At 36.3% G+C, this 25,843-nt stretch overlaps 2 protein-coding genes and 1 long non-coding RNA gene across 7 annotated transcripts in view; all 3 read left to right on the top strand.

Moving 5' to 3' along the window:
* Positions 1-7,450, top strand: part of LOC111505907 (uncharacterized) — a 151,126-nt gene extending 143,676 nt beyond the window's left edge. For 3 of the 5 annotated variants that reach the window (XM_023160815.2, XM_023160807.2, XM_023160832.2), the window contains exons 5-6: positions 1,478-1,703; positions 5,474-7,450. In XM_023160815.2, the coding sequence (XP_023016583.1) occupies positions 1,478-1,703; positions 5,474-6,015 (768 nt within the window). In that variant the 3' untranslated portion in view covers positions 6,016-7,450. The remainder of the gene's footprint in view (positions 1-1,477; positions 1,704-5,473) is intronic. The other 2 variants (XM_023160823.2, XM_074175574.1) reach the window with 1 other exon arrangement.
* Positions 7,451-7,455: 5 nt separating this feature from the next.
* Positions 7,456-15,261, top strand: LOC141482409 (uncharacterized). The gene is made up of 2 exons (XR_012465513.1): positions 7,456-10,718; positions 14,835-15,261. It is a non-coding gene; the product is annotated as an uncharacterized lncRNA (long non-coding RNA).
* Positions 15,262-20,549: 5,288 nt separating this feature from the next.
* Positions 20,550-25,843, top strand: part of LOC111505867 (protein peste) — a 63,877-nt gene continuing 58,583 nt past the window's right edge. The window contains exon 1 of the mRNA XM_023160775.2: positions 20,550-20,728. The gene's annotated coding sequence lies outside the window, so the exon portion shown is untranslated. The remainder of the gene's footprint in view (positions 20,729-25,843) is intronic.

Here is a 25,843-nt window from a genome sequence, read left to right as displayed (position 1 = left end):
TAACCTAATAAATTATGAAAATTTCGGTATAGATCTTTTCGACAAAACCTCAAAATCACGTCACATAATCTTGAGAACACATCACAAAATTCAAACAAAATTTCGATTTGAAATAGTTTCTTTCGAGCAACCATAAGTCTATCCTTCTATATGAAAAAGTTGAGGTCCACGTTGAGGACCGTAGTATATATGCTACCCCCTCAATTTCATATTGTAATATCCCAATTATAATTTGTCTCATGAAAATCAATAACCAAATAATTAACTTATGCTGTCGTATAACTCTGGGACAAAAATATTCCAAAATAAACGTTCGAATAGTAAAACAATGAAGTCACTATTTCCTTGAATAAATATGTTCATATATTCATTCCGGGGTAAGATAAATCTCCATGCAGACAACCAAAATACATTAATAATGTTAACAATTAATCATCGTCACGAAAATCTAATTTTAGTATATATCAGGTGATACCCTCTCATGATGTGACAAATTCATCTCGATGATGCATTACGACCACTCAGCAAAATTGTCAGATATAAAGTGCTTTTCACTAGCAGGTGAGAAAACCATTTCGTCCCGTTCCTTCTCCGGAGGATCGTCCTCAAGATCCCCTCAAACAGAATTGTGTTTTTAGACTCGAAATGATTTTGTAAAACACATAATGTGAAGCACATTTCATTAGGTGATTATGATTACATAGTAACGAAAATGTTTCCTTTGGATTAGATGTTATTTTACAAAATCGTGTCAGGTGTGAGGTATGAAGGTACAATTTGCAGGAGAGTGGCTTTTGTTTGAAGGTGATTGGCAATGTTTCATGATGAATTTCCATTGTCTTATGTTATACAAAATTATTTGAAATCCCTGAAAGAACTAAAGAAAAGAAATAAAGATTGATGAAGAAGAATTCAAATGAATAACTTTGGGTGATGACCGAGTCATCACCCGAAGATGATTGTGGATAATAACAATCGAAACGTCGTGAAGTAATTTGGATTGGAATCTCTTGATTTTTCAATTTTATTTTATTTTTTGTTCCATTTGTTCCATTTTCACTTGTATTTTATTTCACTATTATTTCATTTCAGGTTTTTTGTTTGGTATAATTGTTTTTCAGCTATTCATTTTTAATGCTTCTGTTTCAGTTCTTTCAGGGATTTCAAATCATTTTATATAACATCAGACAATGGAAGTCCGAACTAATGAAATTCAGAGTGGCTTTTGTTCAAATTGAAAGGAGAGGGATTTTTTCCAATTAGTGTCTGAAACTTACTTCTCTGCATTTTTGTATTGATTCACTTTTTGAAATTGGCTGCTTTCTTCTTTTCTTTGAAAGGTTCCCACATTTTTTCGTACGAATATGGAGAAGTATAGAGCCAAAACTTTTCTATCCCAGTGGTTTTCGGTTATGCATGTGATACTATAGACAAATAAGCATGGAAAAATCAATTCTACTCTTTATTTTCGTTTCAGGCAAGAATGTCGTTCTCAAAGTACAACGTGAACGCCTTGACGGATCCTCTTTCAGCCCTTCCATCGCCGATTATCCGAAGACCTCGACAGAATTCGGTGTTCGTCGGTAGCTCTACGATAGCTACGATGAATCCACCTCCACGTCGTTCGAAATCTGCCATTGACATTCACCATCTTGTTGTCAATGAACACAGTCCGACTGCTTCGCTCACAGGTAATAGAAAAGGTATCTATCTACTGCACTTCAATAATTTGTAAAGCACTATAATAGGGAAAGCTAAGCGGGGATTTCGGGATTTACCAAAGCGCGGCAGATTAATATACAGGGGGATACCTTGCACCCGGTTGAGTACCTCCACCAAATATGAGCCCCATATTTAAGGCCGCCTGTGAGGGATAAAGGATCAGATTAGTAGAAAAAATTTATCATCAGAAATTCTCGAGCGCGTCAGATTAAGGTAGAGTGAGTTAATTACCTGCTGAAAAGTGTATATTCCAGTAATCTGACAATTTGAGAGTGAAGTAAAGAAAGGGGAGGGCAGCAAAGTTGTACAAAATAACGCCATTTCGACATTCTCGAGCGTAGCAATTTTTTTATTTCGAAGGAAATAATTCAAGGATAACGAAAACTATATAATCTGACGATTTCCTCAAGCCGAATTAACAAAAATTCATCGATAAAGTTCAATGCGTGCAGCTGTGTGATACCTATATTTCCCTCTCCGAGTTTCTATTCCTCTATTCTCCATTCACTCTTTCTCTATATATTACTCTCTCACTTCGTCCCCACTCTGAATTCTGTTGCCATGACAGCTGATCACAGAGACTCGTTTGGTGAAGATGAAGATGATGATTAATTAATCAATTAATTGATGGCTGTAGCCGTTATCACGTGGTAGGAGATCATAATGAAGAAAAGATAAATTAAACTTTCTATGTTTTTTAATATTTTCGTTTGTAACTAACGTTACTGCAGTTTCGTCCTATAGGGACATTTTCAAACTCATACAATATATAATTTTGAAAATGTCCTTATAGGACGAATCTGCAGTAACGTTAGTTACAAATAAAAGTGGTGAAAACATAGAAAGTTTCATTTCTCTTTTCTTCATTAATTAATCAATTGATTTTGAAAAATTATTTCTTTTTGAGCATTTTTTAAAAATTATTTTCTTATATATACAAGTATTCTACTTAAAAAACCTACACTTATTCATTTGCATGCTATTTCCTGAGCTATTCAATTGATTGAGTTCAATGAATTGTGAAAAATAAAAAAAAAATATTGTTTTTGTCAGATTAAGCGAATACCTCTAGATAATCGTCAGATTATGAGACAGCACGTCTAAAACATACAGATGAACCATATATATCTTTCTGACGCGCTTGAGTATTTCTAAATGGCGAATTTATTTTGCACATTATAATAATGGTCGCGAGTTTGCGTCAGTTCCAAATCGTCAGATTATTGAATGAGAGCATTTTTTGTTGCACTTAACACCCCCTTAGAAAATCTGAAGCGCTCGATTACATTTTTTTTTCTTTTCACTTTTAACCCTTACGTACAACCACCCACATCATGCAAACGATCAGATTAACATACCAACATTATTAAAAATACGTAGAACATTGATGCTATCAATATCTGACGCGCTTGAGTATGTCCATGCAATAGTATTTTTTTACATATTTAAACATCTATAGCTGCTTTCCCCCACCGATGAAAAGGTATATATTATATAACACTTTTTTTTCTTCTTATCATCTAAGCTTTGCATCGTAATATGTCTCAATGACGTTCGAGTAAATCCCCATTTTGCATCGTGGGCTCCCCTGCTATTGGATAACATATATGTGGATGATTTCGGCTTGAGCCCACTTGATGTTATGCTGATGAGTCCAAACGTGCTCTGCTATTTCTGATTTGCTGGTTTCTCGTCGCTGTGTGTGTTTCTTATGCTCGGCAATGCGATTTATGATTCTCCGCACTAGCAGGGTATCCGGTAAATTCAATTCTTAGACTCGTAGTCCGCGTTTGGTGGTCTGGTTTTTGTGAGGATTCTACGGATAATGTTTCCAGATCTGAAGCAGGTTCTGATGTTATACTTGGACCCAATCCTTCTTATCCTTTCCGACAATCCTCTGTATGTAGGAAAGTACAAGTACTGGTTGTGACGGCTTCTCTTCCTTGTAGAGCTCTTGCTGTCTTCTAGCTAAAGCCTGTTCTACCATCACTCTGGGGTAACCATTCCGTTGAAGGTCGTTTTTGATGATGCCTAGTTCCCTTTCGAGACCTTCCTTCGTATTACAGAGCCCGAAGGCATGATCTGGTAGAGTCTTAATGATTTCTCTCTCAGTCGATTGATGGTGGTTGGATTCCTGGTTCAGATAATGTCCTGTATGATTGGGTTTTCGATACACAGATGTTTCCCATTTCATGTCGGTCCTCTTCACCAATACGTCTGAGAATGGCAATTCATTGTGGACTTCCTTCTCCATCGTGAAAGTGATGGAAGGACTCACGTTGTTGATGTGTTTCAGGAAGGTGGTTCCATAGTATGAAGGTGTCGTCCTCGTATCTCAACCAGACTCGGGACTTCTTGTGGGCTTTTTTAATTTTCATCTCGTATCAATAGTTCAATTTTCTTTTCGATTTTTTGGTTGTTATTTCTTAGCTAATCTCTTTTTGATTTTTTTTACAGATTCTTTCAGGTATTTCAAATAAATTTATATCATATTAGACAATGAAAGTCCGAACTAATGATTGTGCATTTTAGATTATATCTTGAGAAAATTTTCGGCTGCTTTGGGAGCTTCCTGGCCTATGAAATTCTGCGAATGCTTTGAAAATCAATATATACTCATGAGCTTACTGTGTTCATCATATTTTTTTAGAGATAGTTTCGGTTATCCATGAATGACATCCTGAGTATTACGAGCTGTCTATAGCAATCTTGTGATTTTTCTATGGCTATTTTGTATATTTCACAGATTCCACAGTGGGTTGAGTGGAAGATTATTGTCACATTTTTCGTATCCTGTGATTCCTGAGTACTTTCCAAGGTCACATGTGGTTCCACCTGGAAGACGGATTGTGCATTGACCAAGCTAATGGTGATCTCGATTTTTCATCAGGTATTTTGCTAAATATTGACCCGAAATGACCTATTTTAGAACTGTGATCCTTGGTGTCGGGTAAACCATGTTTGAGATTTGTTCTTCCTCTAGAAGTAGATTATTCTTTTTTCACAAAATGTGAAGACGTTGGATTAAGGATTGTTGTGTGGTTAACATGTTGTAATGTTGTAGTTTCACCTTATAAATGAATTTTTTCACCTCTCTGTTTGTTTCTAAGATTATTCGTTACACTTTCGGTCATAGAATCAAAAATGCGTTTGATATACTCGTAAAGGATTATACCACCATTGTGTATGGCAATACATTATGTCTGGTTTCCACTCCTACATCATTTCTAGGTGTCTTACTTTCGTACATTTCATTCGAGCTATTTTTTATTCAAGCAGGAGTATTCTGCTAATTTTGTAACCCTTCTAGAAGTCGATGTTTGTTTTACATAGGATTGGTATGACCACCACTGAACAATTCTTCAGGTCAGTCTAGGATCTAACATCACCACCCCGATTTTGGTATTTCTGTACCTCTACCTTGATATTCTCTATCAATGCTACGAATTAGGTTGTGTTGAGCCATTCTTCATCACATCACTTGTTCAATTGTACAAGTTCTGCGCATGCGTTCCTTTGCTGTGTTTTGTTGCTAACCTGGATTGATATTTGACTAACTACTATTCGTTATGAAGTACTTCTGAATGCATCTGAAATGATTATATGAAATACTTAAGCTCTTGATGTTTTTCATTCAATACCCACGCCATGGAATATACTGTACACTAGTTTAATGTTCCGTACATACCCAATATGTATTTTCAACAGTGAACTTTCATCACTATAATTCACATCTTCTTTCATATTCCAGGTTCCATCATCCCGATTTTGAACAAAGAACGCAGGCCATCTCTCATAACTATCGAAAGACCCTACTACTCTCGCCACCGACCGTCGATAACTATCGACAGACCATACATCCACCACCAGTACCGCAAAAGAAGATCCTCGTGTTGCGCCGAACGTAACCCCTACCGCCACAGGAACTTCATCAGCTTCGAGCACAGCATCGATAGGAAAACTCTGCCGATTCAGGACCGGGCGTCTTGCAGCCATCATCCCACCATCAGCTTCGAAACTCCTCTGGAGTCCATGGAGTTGCCTGTAGCACCAGCAGAAATGGAACTGTCTGTAGAAGCTGGAGCGAAGCCGAAAGTCTCTCGCAGCTTCGAACAGCCTGTTATGAAGAAACTGAAGCCCGAGCGGTTGGCGGCTAGCTTGGACGTCACATTTGATTTCCATAGGAGGTCCTCTATACCAGAGGAAGACAGAGCATCGCCTGTGTCCATCCAAATGGACGAAAGCAAAATCACCGCGCCGCTTTTGGAGGGGCTTAAGAGTTCAGACGTGTGATAGTGTACGTGTGTTCAATTTGGGTTTCTAGTTGGTGCTTCAGAGTTTTTATCTTCCCACAAGTTTCTTGATGATGGGTCCACTCTCTATCTGCAGAGCCATGAAGAAACTTAAGCCGATGAAAATATTTTTTATTTTGTTTAAGATATAGAAGAATGAGTATCGTAGGATTTACGAGTGAGGCACAGTAGCCAGTTGGTTATTATGAGTTGTTCGTTCTTTCCATCCAATCAACCGCTTCGTGAACTTTGGTTGAAGGTAAGACCTCGTTAAAGCTTGGCGCGAATTCGGCGCATGTGAGCTGACCTGCACGTGCCGCACGAGACGTTCGTGTTAAGATTGTTGCCTACTTGTCCGGCAAAGCACTGCACGGCGCTGTCCGTCGCCTGATGGCGACAGGTAGTAGCATCGCCCACTTGTCCAGCTACAACCAGCTTACTGAGGGTGCTGTTCATTCGATTTCAAGGGAATTTTAGTTGACATCGAGCGCTGACAGAAACATGTCTATTACTAGCAGTTATGACGAAGAAGTCGTCATTACAGTGGACGCATTATTGAATATAGAAGAAAATAGTACAAAAAAAGGGTGTGGGTCCATCCCATTATTCAAAAGAGGGCAAATCTGGGAGAGTTTCATTATCTTCTCAATGAATGGAAGAAGATGAGGAGAAATGTTTCCTTTATTTCCGAATAACTCCAGGCAAATTTTCAAAACTGCTGGATATTCTAGAGCCTGCCTTAACATGCAGCTCAATTTCTCCTGGTCCATTTTCATAGGTACCACTCAACACCGTGCTGTCAACGTGCCTTCCAAGGCACGTTTGGACAAGTTGATGTTGGCCGGCTACGCGCTCACTTAGCCAGTCCGTCACAGCATGTACCGTTATATGCCAGACAGAATCGCAGAGCTGGAATCCTTTCCAGCGGCGGACGCTCTTGGCTGTGCCGTGCCGAACTAGTGGTCGCTTGTCCATTCACTTTCATTGTTCCAATCCTATACGTATTTAGACGGGGCGGTCCGTGCTGTGCTGTGCCGGACAAATGGGTGACAAGCTTCACACGTGTAGCGTGGATGATCTGCAAATTGAACACAGTTTCAAAGTTACGATCGTACCGTCATGTCCAATTGAGTTCGCAATCAGAATCCGCAAATGATGCTGAAGATGATGATTGCTTCATTGTTTACTCGTTAATCATAAAGTAAAATCACCGAAAACGAGAATTCTCTTAGAAAAAGAAAAATGTGGGCAATTTACGATATCAAAGCAGATGAGTGATGCTGATTTCAGTAATTACTTTCGAATGAACCAAACCAATTTGCAGAAGTGAATAGGATGAGCCAACGTGGCACTGACTCAATTGGATGTCAGGCCCAACAATCTATTTCTATACTGAGCATACAAAGCTTTTGGCGACACGCGAAAAAATTGACAGGTGCCACGCGAGTCCCATGCGTGGCACCTCATGTCCGGGAGCTGTTTATTGGTTTTCATGGATTACGAAAGATCGCACTGTGCTGCGTCATCCCACACGCTTTCAATGTACGCCTAGCTTGAGCCTCAGCTCGAACAAGTTTTGTCTTATGAGGGTTGTCTTTCGTATCATTCGTGACTTGATGTTGAAGTTTTATATTTTTCAGATGATAATCAATATGCTGAATTTATATTGAAGTATCAATTGATCTATACCCCGTTTTGAAGGCTTCTGTTAATGACAATTCCACAATGTTCATAATTTTGAGTGCCGACAACTAAATGGCCGCAGGTGATATGCGATTACGAATGATCCCCTTGGGGAACTGGGCGAAAACTCATTGTAATCAGCCTACCTCTGGTGATGCGGGGCTCTGCCAGGTGTGACCAACTGTTCTTTTGCTACTCTTGGGAACACACATGAATGCAACAACACAAAAACAGAAACAATAAAAACGAAAACTAATCCTGAGGCTAGACAGAAGTGCTCACCCCAATCTAAGGCGGTGGCTGGGGTTGAACAGAAATGTCCTTGAAATGAGGGAACTTCCTGCGGCGAACGCCAAGAGCTCCGCATTGAATGAAGGCAAGGAATCGGCTGACCCTGCAGGAAAGTTCCCTCACTTGTGCACCTCCACGGTGGGAACCCCAAGAAGGTTGAAGAAGAAGCGTAACGACAGTAATGTCTCTGCAACTTCCAAAACCTTCACGGACGCCACCGTGAGACACCTCAAGGTTGCCAAACAGAGTGTGTGTTCGGCGAGTATTGGCCTGCCAATATAAAGGAGATATCTCCTAGTGACCTGTCCACCTTCCCGAAAAGAACAGGACGGACGTTGACCTAGGAGGACAACTCTTCGAGAGGATGAACAACAGTTCACATGTGGCCTTAGTGCTGTGAGTCACCCACCCTCCCTACTCTACAGAAACAGAATCTTGAGTGAAGCCATAATTAATCAGTTTGGTTGTTACATTATCGCCAACTATTGACTGCACCCCGCGTTGAGAATGATCCATTCTTGAATTCTTGAATGTTTCCTCACCTAGAATGATCAAATAGGGTGGTGGTTGACGTTTTGATCAATATCGTGCACCTGAAACATTGGGAAAAAGAAACATAACATTTTTTTGACTAAAACTTCTCGAACAACTTGTACGATCTATGAACTAACGAAGTCTCACGTCTCAAGTAGATATTCTATGAAAGAACTATGATCAAAATGACCGTTCTCTTATGTAAATCTCCATGAGGAAAAACGTGTTCAACATATCATTTTTAACACAAAATTTTCCGAAAAGTCGCTTGATCTGATCGGAAAGTTACTAAATTTGCACCTGAAGTAATTATATTTGTGAAAAAAATCACTAGATTTGTCCCCAACGTCACTAAATTTCTTCAAAAACTCCCTACATGTCCCCAAGAAAACACTAGATTTTTATCCAATATCATATAGGGAGAGGACGACAACCGAATCTAACTTGTTGATTCTGTTACTGCATTCATTGAAGATTTCCTAGAATGAAAGTCCTTTATCAAAAAAAGCATACATTACGGCATGCCAAAAGGTCCCTGAGGCATATCTTTGTCAATAATATTCGGATCGTAACCTGTAGCACATCAAATGAAAAAGAGAGACATGCAGAAATGCCCTTTTGGTATGTCGCCATAATCGATTTTAGTAAGGGACTTTTATAAGGTGGGAACTAGGATCTCTCCAATGAATCTAGTAACAAAATCAACAAATTAGATTCGGTTGTCATACTCTCCCTATATTTCGGGAAAAAAAATCTAGTGATTTCTTGGGAAAATCTAGGAATTTTTTAAAATAAAGAGTGATATTTTGGGCAGATGTAATGACATTTGAAGAAAGCTTGTGACAAAAATGACATGTGTGACCTGCTTTTCTTATGGAAAAACAGCCATTTCGTTCCTATTTCTCTCATAGCATCACGGTTCCCATCACGGCTCAGATGGGATGGGATTCAATAGGAAAACTTAACCCTTCACGCCACCGTTCCAATGCAAATGTTGTTTTCTTCTGATGAAGAACAAATTATTCTGAGGTATTGAAAAATGATTTGCCATTTCAATTATGAAAAAGGGAGTGGTCCAGAAAAACTGTTAAATTATTGTACAATTTTTTCAAGTGAAGTGATTATAGACTTGATTGGTTTAGTTTTCATCACTAGAGAATCAATCCAGAAGTGCTTTTTTACCAATACATTGTCCCTACTATAAGCATGTAAAGTTTTTTGGGATTAATTATTCTATTATTATCATTATCATAACTGGAAAATGAGCTTCAGTTCAATCAAGTATTTATATTCAAGATTTCTCAATTGCAGTCGATGATACTCATTGTTCTAACTATAATTCGAAGCATAAAAACTCTGCCAATGACACCATGTCAATTAGTCTAACAGATCTCAGATTTTCGATGTTCTCTTATGATTTTCGAGACATTGCAATATATCTGATTTGTTCAAATGCAACTGCAAACCCGTTAACAATAAAGAATAATGTATCTGGACCGTCGTGTAATAAGACAACGATATTTGATTTACGTATGAAAAATCCAGGTGGTGGATCGATATTATCAGAGAAAATACGTGAGGAGATTTGTGTGAACAAAATATTTCCAAAAATGATGAAAAATGTCTCAATAAAGTGAAAAGAGTAAAACCAGTCTATATTGTAGACAGCCTATATCTGGAAGGGTGGATGATTTATGTATCCTGACAATACTAAGGTTGCTGTATCGGCAAAGACAACAGGAAAAATACTGAACAAGTCATATAAAGATTGCAGATAGAATAGTATGTGACGTATTCAATTATTTTGATGCGAGATTTCCACTTGAAAGTTCACGAAACTGCAACATGTGTTTCACTATACAATAGCAGCTTCAGACGTCACAATACTGACGCCCGAATACATCGCAGTGGGTTCAGACGTGTTGATGAAGAAACAGAATTTGGAAGACATGCCAACGATGGATTCAATATCTGATTTCACTTGAAAGTTTGCTGAAGGGAGGGATTCGTATGGAATATGAATCTGGGTATCATTTGCGTATTGGTTACAGCACCTGCACTTGATATGAATTTGGAACTCGTGTATATAGATGATGAATAGCACAGGTTCCAAAATAGAGACTTGTAGGATCCATTCTCCGTGTGCAGAAAGTTGAAGCAATTCCCTTCTATTAAAAGATCCTGCATTTGATTTAGGTATGTAGACCTGAAAAATACAGTTTTTCACTATTATTATTTCATCCTTTCCTCTGATCAAATTCTTTCATATAGTAAGTGTCGAGAGTGAAAAATTATTGAACCAAATCCATCGATTTTATATCATAAATCAATAATTCATTCAATTGATGAGGAACAGTATTTTTGGCTGATAATTAAATATTTATCCACCACCATTATTCAACCATTAACAAATTTCTTCAAAACACAAAACTAGTGGAAGTTTCTATTGCTCAAGATTAACAGTACCAATTACTATCGTATTGATCAAGTTTTATCTAGCATGCCTTTCTAACAAACCTCTGAATAATATAAAAGCTTTAACTCTTGTTTGTGAATAAGAAAATTATTATAAAGTTGTCATAGTAATAATGATAGTGTGTAGCATATCATATCACGTTAAAAAGTATATATCTAGGTAGATAATATTTCAAAGTTGATAGTTGAAATTTTATATTGGAAGTTTCGGAAATAATTTCAAACTGAGTTTTGAACTGCTGTTAATGAGGAGAACATTTTACTTTTCGATTTGGAATATCAACAATATTAGTACAATTTTCATTTCTCTTGTATTTCACCAATTTGGACTTCCATTATCTAATATGATTGACAGATCATTCTCGGATGATCTATTTATTCATCTGTTCCAGAAGAAACTCAAATGAAAATTCGTGAAGCATTGGTCTGTATGACTCTAGTTGAGAAAATATAATTTAGGTGATTTCGACGTAAGAATGAGAAGTTTATTTCCTTCCTTTCTTCATTCCTTGAATGAAGAAAAGGTGTAATCGAAGGTTAAGATGCATTTGTCAAACAAAGATATTCGAACTAGTTTCGACATTATTTGTGACATTTTTTTCTCAATTAATGTTTCGAAATAATAACAAACGACGAGTTTACATGTGAAGGCTGAGGAAGTCCTCTGCTTCTCCCAAAATGCCCTAGAGAAAGTTTTCTGTTTTCAAATTATAGTTATTTTTTTTTTCGATACCTCTCGAAAATTTTCGAAATTTCCGAAAATTCTCAGAATGGTTCCATTTTTGCGAAAGATGCTATATTACACATCCATCTATGAAGTTTTCGCCATTTCCGAAATCCCAGCAGCGTTTAAAAGGTTTCGAAAACAGTGGATCTCATACATCAAGTCTATACTGATAAATATCATCAATCATCAGAATATCAACCCACAACTTCAAAACTATTCGATAATATTCCAAAAAGTAAACGATTCATGAGTTGGCTTTATGGATTATTCAACTTTCCTGGTATGTCCAGTATAATAGCAACCACCAAACAACGTTGTTTGAATCCTTGAGGTATCAAGGATAACTGACAGAAGACCCAATCTACTGATATCAAAGATAAACGGTTCATCGCAAAGCTAAGGTAAGTTATTTCCAGGACAGTTGTGTTTCAGCCACTGATGAAACTTGGAGGGTCGAAACAGCGCTGTCTGGTGTTGGGTATAAGTTTATCCAGTTGCTCTGCAGTGAAAACTGCGGCGAAAGACAGAATAAAACCTCATTTGACGGTCAATGTCGAAGCTTGCCTTTGCGGAGGGCCTCCTTGGGAAGCCTAGTTTATCTTTGATATTTCTGGATTGAGTCTTCTGACTCTGATTCTTCATTCAAATCATTTGCACTCAAAAGCTGTAATATGCACGCAGAACCTGTAATATTGTCAGCAGTACCTTCCGTCAATATTGATATCATTTACCAGTAAGTAAATGCTCGTACTTGTAAGCAAGTGATTGGTTTCATGGTAGTTTATACATACGTATGAAATGAATACTTTTATTCCAAGAGCATTTGCGTTTTACTTTCAAGCAAAATGATTCACTCACAATTTTATTCAGACCCTTTGAAGCATTTACTTCGAATGTTTCGAGTTGAAGCAAATGCTCTTTTTTATTCGTATAGCCCAATGTCACATATGGTAGGCTTCAAAACAGCGTAGAAAGGCAACCGCTGTGGCCTAGCTCAGTATAAATTTTTTCACTTGATAAACATCAAGCACATTTTTTTGCATGACGATGTATGATGGAATTGTCAAATACTTGATGAAAATCTTTAACTAACGTATCCAAAAACACTTCATAGTGAGGTTTTCACTAACGAGTTTCGCGAATAGGCAACACGTGGTTCGCCATACAATGGCTTCTTCGGGCGTAACTTCAGCAAGTGAAGTGTCTTTACTAAGTGGAGACTGAGTGAAGCCATTGTGTGGTGAAACACGTGTTACGTTTTTGTAAAAGTCTCTAGTGAAAATGTCACAATAAAGTATGTTTCGAATACATATCGTTGACGAACACTAAAAACATCAAAAACTCACATCTGCCAGAGCCAGAGCTGTCCTGATATTTTTGATATTTGAATTTGGGGCCAATTTCCATCCAAGAAGCATAGCGCTCGAGCATAACAACACGAGAGAACTTCGAACTCTCACTTGTGATTCAAACATGTATTCTGTGAACTTACAATTGATTCTTGTTTCGTTATGAATATTAATGAAATCAGGAGTCAAAATTAGAGCACACCACACAGTGTAGTTTTGACACGTCTTGGTTCTAAGTTGAATCAGAAATGCCTTGTTAGATTCAACTTTCCTCAAACGAAAGCCTGGCTATGAATAAGTGGAAACACTGGTTTATCTTGGAAACGTTGGAAAGTAATCCTGACTCATTTTTACATTTGACTCTCGCAGCTTGAACCCATGAAAAATCATATAATATTGTCTATTAGAACAATTTTGTTCTTTCAAAAACAACAGAGTTACCAGTAGCAGGCAATTAATGAGGAACAGCCGTTTCTCATTACAGGGAACTCTGATGAGAAACAATGTTGGGATTCATAATTGTTTTTGTGTACTGCCTCCTCATATGTTACCATATTTGAAAGACGTTATTCTTGTTCTGTTATGGTATATGCGGTAGCAATACAAAGCCTATTTCATGTAATTTTGCCATCGTTTTCATCGATTTGTGAAATCGTGCATTGTCTTGATGAAGTAGCTTTTCCTTTTTTTCGAAAGGGGTCGTTTTTCCGCAATTTCGGCCTCCAAATGCTCCAATAACGCTGTATAATATTTACTGTTGATGGTATTTTTCCTTCTCAAGATAGTCGATGAATATAACACCACTCACATAACAAAATACCAAGGCCATAACCTTTTCAGCCGATTGTTGTGCTTTCGTACGTTTTGGACGAGGTTCACCAGCTGCTCCCCACTCAGATGATGATCGTTTTGATCCCAGAGTGAAGTGATGAACCCATGTTTTACCCATTTTCACATATCGACGCAAAAACACTGCTCAGAATCATCAAGACTTCTTGTTTTTGGTCAACGGTGAGCTCGCGCGGCAACCACTTTGAACAGATATATCTCATAGTCGAATTCTCATGCAATATAAAGCTCACACGTTTTTTTTGATATCTATACAATATCAGCTCACTTTCACTTTTCGATCATTCAAAACTATTTTATGGTTTTTTTTTTATGTTTTGGTGTTACTGCCTCATTTGGACTTCCACTCCGTTCTGCATCATCGGTGTCTCTACGACTACGTTTGAAGTCAGCAAACCAATGTTTGATTGTTGTTTCTGATAGAGTGGAGTCCTCAAACACTTTTCAAGCCATTGCTTTGCTTGAACGGTTTTTTTCATCGAGAAGCAGTGTAAAATTGAGACACGAAATTGTTAATCATCCATCGTTTTCAAAATAACAAAAGTGGTTTTATTTTTAGCACAACAACCCACCCACTGATGAGTAGAATATCATGAAATTTCAACAGATATCTTTCGAAGGTTAGTACTAACTGAAAAAAGTGGTGAACGCAATGAGACTAGCCTCATCTATGTATTAGGAAATTCAGCTCTTGTAGTAGTAATTGTTCTCATTATAATTGTCTCTACATTATTAAAAAAAGAAACTGAAGCTGGGTCAAAAAGATGGTTTCATAAAAACTCATCAATTGACATTTGAGTCTCTTCAGGAACAATTTAGTGAATCTGTCGAACTCAAGTCACTTGTTCTGTCACTTTTTAGTGAAATATTAACATCCAAAAGTTTTTTTTCTAACAGAGTTTGATATTTCAGCACAATGTATTCCATCCGTTTCGTACAAGAATAAGAAGACGTATTTATCGATGTTGTAGAATATTATATGATATATATTGTGATATATTTATAAAAAGCTTGTAGAGGACCAAAACTTTTGAATGAGTTATCTCTTCTGTGTCAACTATATCACCATTTTTTCAGTAATATATTCATTAAAAAATTTTAAATTGTCATTTCTCTGATATCTTCTCCACGTCTGGTAGTTATAATGATTTCATTTATGAAAAGAGTATTGATAATTAAAAAAATGTGGAATATTTTAATTTTCCGTAGGTAGTATATATATATATATCTAGTTCCCAATATTCAAATATTCTGATAGTGTGAATTGAATCACTTGTACCATTTGTGATAACATGATGATAATATTCAAGAAGAGAATAAATTGTGGATAATTGACAAATCCCGAGTTTTATTTTCCACAGCTGCTCACAATAAGATATCTGGGGAAGGGCTGGGCAAGTATACTCTTTGATCATTCCCATATTGATTTCAATCTAAGAGCCACCGGTATACAGCTGTTTCAGCCTATTGGGCATCGTCAGTATATATATATATATATATATATATATATATATATATATATATATATATATATAAATCAAAAATTAAACAATTTGTGGACACAACACTCAAAAAAGGGGGGCAAACCGCGGACACGTGTTTCTGGCTATTGGCCTCATCAGCGCGGTGCAGCCAAGTGTGAAGATGGGAAACACTTGTTTGCCGAAATCAGGAAACAACACAAACGCACGGAGTCAACAACAGGAGCCAACCGCACATTTGAGGTTCCAGTTAGAAGACCTAGAATTCCCAGGCTACATCTAACATGACCACGGAGGCAGCTATAGCTACCTGCGTGCCATCCGGGTCCAGGATAAATACAAATAGAGATTTTATCGAGTGTGCATGATATAAATCAAAAATTAAACAATTTGTGGACACAACTCTCAAAAAAGAGGGGCAAACCGCGGACACGTGTTTCTGGCTATTGGCCTCATCAGCGCGGTGCAGCCAAGTGTAAAGATGGGAAACACTTGTTTGCCGAAATCAGGAAACAACACAAACGCACGGAGTCAACAACAGGAGCCAACCGCACATTTGTGGTTCCGACCTAGAAATCCCAGGCTACATCTAACATCTGCGTGACATCCTGGACCCGGATGTCACGGAGGTAGCTATAACTGCCTCCGTGGTCATATATATATATATATATATATATATATATATATATATATATATATATATATATATATATATATATATATATATATATATATATATATATATATATATATATATATATATATATGCCGCGCAGAGAGTTGAAGTAAAATCATCAGCCACCTATGCAACGTCTTCGATTTGTAAGATTCATAGCAAGTTATTTTCCACTATAACAAGCAGAAATTATTTTCATTTGGTCGATAAGACGAATCGATAGACCGGTTTCGGGGTGCTTGCCCTATCATCAGTACCGGGTATGGTCTCTTCAGAACGGTGTGAACCGTCTGAGTATCATGACCAAACAAATATAATTCCAGCCAGTCATTAACTCTTCAACTACAAAGTCGTAATATATACACTTCACGGTTTTCTACATGATTTTGATATCTCTGTTATCGAAGCGATATCACTGATCTTCTCATTCAATGCCTTGCTGTGGACACTTTTGTATTCCAATTATCTATCACCTATTGACCTATCATGAAGGTCTGTGCATCAGATAATCAAGCATTGGCTTCGTAATAAAGAGGTCGTAGAGTTGATTTTGAGTATTATTCTTGTTTGTTTGCATTTCAAGGTTGTGAACAACGTAAATATGGTGAAATCCATTGATATAAGTATGTAGTAACAAAATTTGGTCATACATATTTTTCATGATGTTGTTCACCATACTCAAAATTTCCATCACATTTCGAATGTACCTGTCAAGATGTAGATATGATTCATTCAACGTTATGTTTATTAAATGCCATAAACTCATCACCCCAAAAGAAAGGTTTTTTTGTGTTGGCCATGATTTTCAAAACGAAGAACAGACGTTTATTTAATATATACAGAAAAAATCACCAGGGAATATTCAATTCGAATTCATAAATTTTCACGAAAATTCACGATAAATGCACACATCAAAAGTTAACCACTGAAAGCCAAACTGAATTCAACACGAACAGAAAAAAGTTCACGATTCCCTATTGAAAAAGCCATGAACTCCTTCACAATACCGCGCCTGAAACGGAATATTCCACGTTATTCTCATCCCCAATTTCTATCTCTCGACAACTCGACCTCCTTACATCTACTTCTGGAAGCTTGTTTGGAAACACTACAAATCCATTTCAACTTTCCCGTAGATTTTCATCGCTTCGAGTGGCGGGCAAAAGAGAAGAAATCAGCATTTGGTAAACATCATAATGGAATTGAAGGGGTTTATAATAGCAGGCTACCTATTAAAAAACACTAGAGAAGATAATTGAAAGTCTGGGCAAGCAGAGATACGTCGTATCTTTATTTTTCTCATTCAACATTTTCATTTATTCATTTATTTATTTTATATTGATTACCCATATACAGCCCATTAGAGACTAATTACATGGTTAAACTGTTGGCAAATGCACTATAATAATAGCTATCATATTGATCGTGATTACTAGATTATTAATTACTAATTGCTAATACCAGAAATATAGGGAGTCGTTCAGAACTGCACTGAGTTGATTTGTAAAATATATATTCAGTTTCACAGAGTTAAACTCAATGTTCTGGTTTAAATTTTTTTTACGAAAAACAATCTAAATCCATAAGTAGATTGAAATTGTTTGCACATATTGCAGAGATATTAAACATTTGCGCGGTACGTATACGTCGTGGAGGTACATTAAATGGAAGCATATTGAGGATTTCTATTCATATTTTTGGGAAAGAAAGTGTTTGGCTTTCTACTACTCCATCTTGATACTACAAAAAAAGGATAAGGAATCTTCCAAAGAAAGGAAGGAAGTAATCAATTTGAAAATAAGTAACTCTATACATGGATGTGTAGATCATGCGAAGAAGTAACTTTCAGACACAAACTTAAAGAAAGTCCTCCTGAAACAGCTACTTTCATATAAACATTGAATTACACGAAGGAAAAAAAATTCTCTCGAAACAAATACTTCTATATGAACACTGAATTATACAAAAGATACTTTTCTCTACTCAGTTTGCATTTCAAACATCCGTTGTGGAATAAACATCAGATTCCATTCACATGAGTTCTACTTTAAATGAATGGTAACAAATTGCACTTACATAGAACACTGCCATCCTCACTGGTATACACCGATGTTTCGCCTTAAGACACTTGCCCTGAGGCTCTTCAGTACCAAATTGGATAACATTATAGAAAATACACCCACTTCATTCATGAATTACGAGTTTTCTTTGGAAGACTCTTTCATCCTTCTTTTTTTTGTATCAAGATGGAGTAGTAGAAAGCCAAAAACCTTTTTTCCCAAAAGTTAATCACTCCTAAAAAATATAACCCCTTCAATTCAAATAAGATTCCTCTTGGCTGGGATTAAATCAAATAGGTGAATGAATGTCATTACGATGTCATCGATGACATAAGCAGATCAAGCTTATTCCGTGGCATTAAAAAATCGTAATTCATGAATGAAGTGTGTGTATTTTCTATAATGTTGTCCAATTTGGTACTGAAAAGCCTTAGGGTAAGTGTCTTAAGGCGAAACATCGATGTATACCAGTGAGGATGACAGTGTTCTATGTAAATGCAATTTTTACCATTCATTCAAAGTAGAACTCATGTGAATGAAATCTGATTTTTATTCCACAACGGATGTTTGAAATACAAACTGAGTAGAGAAAAGTATCTTCTGTATAATTCAGTGTTCATATAGAAGTATTTGTTCCGAAAGAATGAAGTGTGTGTATTTTCTATAATGTTGTCCAATTTGGTACTGAAAAGCCTTAGGGTAAGTGTCTTAAGGCGAAACATCGATGTATACCAGTGAGGATGATAGTGTTCTATGTAAATGCAATTTTTACCATTCATTCAAAGTAGAACTCATGTGAATGAAATCTGATTTTTATTCCACAACGGATGTTTGAAATACAAACTGAGTAGAGAAAAGTATCTTCTGTATAATTCAGTGTTCATATAGAAGTATTTGTTCCGAAAGAATTTTTTCTTTCGTATAATTCAATGTTTATATGAAAGTAGTTGTTTCAGGAGGACTTTCTTTCAGTTTGTCTCTGAAAGTTACTTCTTTGCATGATCTACACATCCATGTATAGAGTTACTTCCTTCCTTTCTTTGGAAGACTCCCTCATCCTTCTTTTTTTTGTATCATGATGGAGTAGTAAAAAGCCAAAAACCTTCTTTCCCAAAAATTAATCACTCCTAAAAAATATAACCCCTTCAATACAAAATTGTTATTCAGTTCACGAAAATTCTAGGTTAAGCACTTTCAGTAGTGTTCGTTGAGCCAGCTGGAGTTTTCAGTGTCTTGTATTTAATATGTTGTAATAAAAAACTCAAAAGTCCTTCACGGTATAATTCCCAACCGTCTATGATTCTATCTTTTGTCAAAACACTATCCAAAATCGTGTTCAACCTGTAAAATGAAGAAAAATTAGGTTTGAGAGACACAAGTTTTATACCAGAAGATATCTTGATTGGGCTGTATAGAATGGCTGTAGCAGTTTCAGATGCTTTGATCTGAAAAATACGGTATTTTTCACATGCTTCCGACTTATTGTCGAATTCCTCTTCGCCTGAATTGGCATATTTTAAACAACGTACGGAATTTTCCATTATCAAGTATAAAACTGAAATCTGAAGTTTGAAATATCGTTTATATTAGACTTTCCAGGTATGCTGCAAGGACAGGTATTTGAGAGACAGGTAGTTGGGCGAATCAAGATGCCAACTTTTAAAATTCCTCGCTGAAAGTTCTAGGGGATATTTAACTCATAAATTCAAGAGAGGAGACCTACATAAATCGAGTTGCTCGTTCAGGGATATATGTTTCTGATTTTTAATTGATTTGTTAATTTCCATGGCCTACAACAAATTTATTGTTCTCCCTTTATCACATATGTGTAGGATTTTGAGGTTATCTTCATTTATCTTGTGGTTTGATTCTTGAAGATGTTCGTACATTGCAGATTTTGTGTCCAAACGGACGTGTTCACGCAATCTCATATCAAAATTCCTACCGGTTTGGCCTGTATATACTGCAGGGCATTCACCACACTCTATTCTATATATACCTGATTTTTTCATCACACATATTCTTTAATATTTTTGTATACAGTAGCCCTGTGTATAATATTCATTCCTACTGAGGAATCTACGATGTTAGTAACAGTTCAGTCCATTCATAACTATCAAGAAATCAATTTTTAGAACGATACTTCATAACCTACTAAAAAATAGAGTAAACAACTGACTATCCATTGTTATTTCCGCACAGAATTGTTTGTTTACTTCTGGAATTATACAAACGAATACGTTGTTATAATTCATTCACAAAAACATTCAATGCATATATGATTCATGAGTGATATGTCAAATGATTTCCTTAATACCAACATTCACCAATTTTTTACTTGGGTCATCCGCGGAGGTCAAGCTTACATCTATATATTAATGAGTTCCTTCCTTCTCGTTTCAATGTATTGATTGACAAGTGAATTCAGCGGGAGAATTTATCACGGTCGTCATCAAAATTAGAATTAACTTGACGATTGTTAGTTCTAATGTTAACACCCAGTCGACGTTTATTTTGACATCGTGCAGTGGTTTTGTCACACTTTCAATCGTTTCCGAATAGGAGTGCTTCAAATTCTACTGGCATTCTGTGAGTACAAATATGATTATTCATGTAATTACAAGATAACTAATCCATAACGGAAGTGTACACTGTAACAGTGTGAACAGTGTTTGTTAGTCAAACACTGTAATATTCATTTTCATTTCCATTCACTATAAAATTGAGCTAGTGACGAGAAAAATCTCCAACAATATCTATTGAAATTTTGGAAATTTGTTGATGAAATTTGGAAATTTCATCAACAAACTCGCAAAGTATCAAATATTCTGATCGAGTATAACAAAGGAATTTTTTACTAATTATTTATTCTTCCCGCGATAATTTTTCAGCAACAGACTTGCAATAAATCTTAATTATAACATGAAAATGTGCTTTTGAATCATTGAACTTGAATATAATTCCAAATTGTAATGTTTCATCTTATCTCCATTGAAGTATTCTTCAAAAAACATTATATATTCATATTAAAAATCGATGAAATACAAAATTTTCGAAACGCTGTTCCATCCTCAAGTTTTTGTGTGAAACGATGTTGTGATTATTGTCGTTCCAAAATTTGTTGTTCACCGTAGGCCAAATTGGAAAATTTTAAAGAAAAACTCACGTTTTCAAACTGGATAGATTGAAATTGATGGCTGTGTCTGAGGGTGAAATTTAATGACAAACTCAATGTTGGAAACCGCATAGTGTCTGCTTCTGTATTAATATTTCCAAAGCACTTCTCACGTAGAATTCGAAGACAATAGATTAAAAAGCGGACAAATTAATTTGCGGGTAGTGGTTCCACAAGTTAATTTCCGAAAAATCAATTAGGATAATCATCATTTAACAAACAAAGTCCACGTCGGGCCAAACAACTTTGAATATATAAACAGCTAACTAAGCCTTGTCTTTAGATTCAGTATTAATTTTCTTCTCCTGAAAATTCTAACCTTGTCTACGAAACGCGCGTCGAGTGCAAAAATATCAGTTTGGTGTTAGGGTAATTGATCTCTAGAAAAAGTTTTCAACTTTTACACCAAAGGTTCCTACCTCATCGTTTAAACCGATTTTGTGAAAATCTTAGTGTTTTTGGGTACTCTCATCAATATGGATTTCTGGAGACCTTTTGAAACAAATGATAACATTAGGTGTGAGGAATCTGTGTCAATCGACAGGTTTCTGGAATTTGAAAATGAGGACTTACATGTTCGAATTCATCCAGTAATTTTAAATATTCATGAATGCTTGAAGAAGAAAAACTGTCACATTTCACAGAATCTCAAACTACAGTCGAACTTTGTTATAGCGCAAAACCAAGTGGGGTTTGGGTCCAACTCAGATCCACTTTAGTGTGGGCTCCACCTGTAGTAGCAACATGATCCTGGAACTCCTGGCTGGATAGCCCTGGCAGCTGAAGCCATTAATGGAAAAAGAAGAAGAAGCAATTGTGGATAGAACATGCTAGTTAACGAAACTATCTCGTTCGACAGTTCTTCGAGTCATTAAAATAGGGGATGTCATTGACCTTGCAATGAAACGAAAACAAAGGAATAAAAAATTCGCAAACGTTGATGGTGATACAAAAGATGTGATTCGGCGAACAATTTATGGTATATACAAAAAAAAATTAAGTACCAACCTTGGAAATGATTTAGTATAAATTACTCCATTATCCCGATTACAATTACAAATCTTCAGAAACTCTACGAGGTGTCTTATTGTCTTGTGGTTTCAAATATGAAAAATTGAACAATCGGATGGTCATAATGGAATCGACACGCATTGTTCAACTCCGACAAGAATATTTGAGTCGAACGAAAAGCTACTGAGAATCCAGCAGACATATAATCTACCTCGACGAAACTTGGTTTGACACCCATGATATTGTCAAACATGGCTGGGTAAACGAATACAAGTATTGTGCTTTGAACACACCTTCTTCAAGGGGAAAACGTGTTATAATTTTACATGCCGGGACTGAAAGTGGTTTCGTACCTAACGCTTTGCTTTTGTCGGCCAAAAATATAAAAGATTCGTCTGCTGATTACCACGAAGATATGACTGCGGCTTTATTCGAAACCTGGTTCAGTGAGCAGCTTCTCCCAAATATTCCTTCAAACTCGGTTATTGTTATGGATAACGCTTTGTATCATTCTCGGTTATTGACTACAATACCAAACAATAACACAAAAAAAGCAGATATTATTGATTTTATGCGAAATCATGACATGGAAAAACCCGAAAAGATTCCAACGAAAAAGGTACTACTGGCGACCATAAAACAACGTAATTTCAAAAAAGAGAATATTATTGATTCGATGTGTGAAACACGTGGTCATATTCTCTTACGTTTGCTTCCATATTATTGTGTGTTCAATGAAATGGTTTGGGCCACAATGAAAGAGAGCTTGCGGAAATGTTATCAGTCACCTACTTCGAATGCTGTAGTGCTTGACAATATAGGGCGAGTGGTGAATGAGGTAGGTAATAGTGATGTGTGGAAGAACTGTGTGGCCCACGATATAAAAGAAGAGAACAAATATTATGTGCAAAGTTCCAAAAATCCGATCGTTATTCAACCCGATGATGATTCCACCTCATCCAAATATAGCGAAAGAGAATTTTGATTTTTCTAGCAATTTTGTTGGCCCCTATTATTTTATAAATATATGTTTGACCAGAAATCGGTGTGATTATTCGTGTTTTTATAGTATTTCAGAATTTTCGACTCGAAAATCAACTACCTTGAGTTTCGAAGTTTTTCATAATCACCCATGATGAAAATATTCATGGGATGATCAATTGCTATGATTGTAAGAATAAGTAACTGGAAAACGACCACTGAAAAATAATATGCCGACGCCTATGTCGAGGCGGGAATTCCTTATCTGTGCTGTTCCAATCGGTATTGGAAATACTATACAATAAGAGTGAGAGAAGCAAAACTTTGCATCACTGCCGCTTCCAATTCGTATCCAGGTAGAAGTCTATAGGCGTTAGGTCCGGTGACCTGGCCGCCCAATGGTTTGCAGCCAACAAATTGGTGACAATTGAAGTGTTGTGAGACGAAGCCTCGTCTTGTTAAAGATATATTTTCTGATCTCTATTAGCGGCAACTAATCAATAAGGGGCTTGATATTTTGTTTTGGAATTTCTTAATATCTCTGAGGTGTGAGAGTGCCTTCATAACAAGCCGATAATTCTACCATTGGAAAGATCTGTCCACATACTAGATTCAAATCTTTCTTGACTCCTCTGCTCCACAAAAGAATGAAGATTTTGTTGTGCCCAGTATAAACATTGTAGCGTTTGAAAATGCCGGCACTGGTCACACAAGCTTCGTCTGTCCAATTACAATTCAACGAAAAATCACGCACTTGGTTACTTTGGTACTTTCCAGGAATCAATGGGAAAAAGCTATGCGGCGTTCAAAATATTCCTAACGTCAGTTCTTGGTTTAGGACTGTTGATATTTGGAACAGCTCCTAAAACGACTACTTCTTCCAACTCTTTATGCCGCCTATTTGATTCGTATAATTTTGGCCTTTCCTTTTCAAATTGATCACCATCAATTAGCTTGTGTCAACATAACATATGAAAACATATGAAAAAGCAATTTGAATTGGAGGAGTTATATTTTTAGGAGTGATTAATTTTTGTATTTTCTATAATGTTATCCAATTTGGTACTGAAGAGCCTTAGGGCAAGTTTAAGGCGAAACATCGATGTATAACAGTGAGGATGACAGTGTTCTATGTAAATGCAATTTTTACCATTCATTCAAAATAGAACTCATGTGAATGAAATGTGATTTTTATTCCACAACGAATGTTTGAAATACAAACTGAGTAGAGAAAAGTATCTTCTGTATAATTCAGTGTTCATATAGAAGTATTTGTTTCGAAAGAATTTTTTTCTTTCGTGTAATTCAAAGTTTATATGAAAGTAGCTGTTTCAGGAGGATTTTCTTTAAGTTTGTGTCTGAAAGTTACTTCTTTGCATGATCTACACATCCATGTATAGACTTACTTATTTTCAAATTGATTACTTCCTTCCTTTCTTTGGAAGATTCCTCATCCTTTTTTTGTATCAAGATGGAGTAGTAGAAAGCCAAACACTTTCTTTCCCAAAAATATGAAAAAGTATTGACATAATCTTTCATTTATTCCAATGTGATGAAGATGAAACCTATATGGATATTTGGAAAACACCAACGTTGATGCTGCGGGAAAGAACCATCTCTAAATACTTGTGAGAAACGGTCTTCATGAAATGTTGGGAATCACAAGCATTTTACTAAAATGCAATGTTCTGAAGACATATTTATGGTCGCTTAAGATGTTTGGGAGTTCCAAACTCCACTTGATTGCGTGATTACCAGTTCAGCTTGAAATATTTCTGTATTTGAAATATGTTTCTCCGTTACCAGCTGTGTATTCGATATGTTTCCTATCATACACGAAGATCTCTGAGTGTGTCACCAATATAAATTCTACCACTTGAAAAAGTGCAGCATTTTTACATTCTATGTTTTTTTCATTGTTATTCTTAGTTTGATATCGTCTGTTATAAAAAATGTTAATGGTATGAACATCTCAAACAAGAGTGATTTGAAACTGTTACAACTAGTAATATCTCTTCGACTGGTACCTGAAAAATTCATCTGCACATTATTCACTGTTTTCATTTCTTACAAAAAACATATTTTGTCTATAACTTCACAACATTATTGTTTTTGTAAAAATCTGAAGAAAATGATAATGATAGAAATGTTCCTCAGTGAAAATACCCTTCAAATCCTTGTGAGAAATAATTGACTCTTCTCTTTTCAATGTCATGACTGATTATGAGATTCGAAGTCAGTAACTGATGCATAATGCAAGTATTTATAGATTCATCTGAAATGGATGTTATTTCAAATCAATTAAATATTGAATTAACGATTAAAACAACGATAAAAATAAAAACAACAATAAAAATTAATTGGCGCTCCGGGGCGACTTCATTGATTCCAGTGGCGCATTTGCTTTTTCAGCTGCAGGAAAACCCGGAAAAACCTGCAGCACCACATCATCTGATGATCTTGATTTACCAATGTCCTCTGTCTTATGAAACAAACTGAAGGGTGTCTCCAGAGGCTCCAATATATTCAATGCATTG

This window comes from Leptinotarsa decemlineata, unplaced genomic scaffold, assembly GCF_025532065.1.
Source record: "Leptinotarsa decemlineata unplaced genomic scaffold, Ldec_3_MD MMD2_tig00001064_RagTag_RagTag, whole genome shotgun sequence".
Lineage (NCBI taxonomy): Eukaryota > Metazoa > Arthropoda > Insecta > Coleoptera > Chrysomelidae > Leptinotarsa > Leptinotarsa decemlineata.
This window is presented reverse-complemented; position numbering and strand designations above follow the sequence as displayed.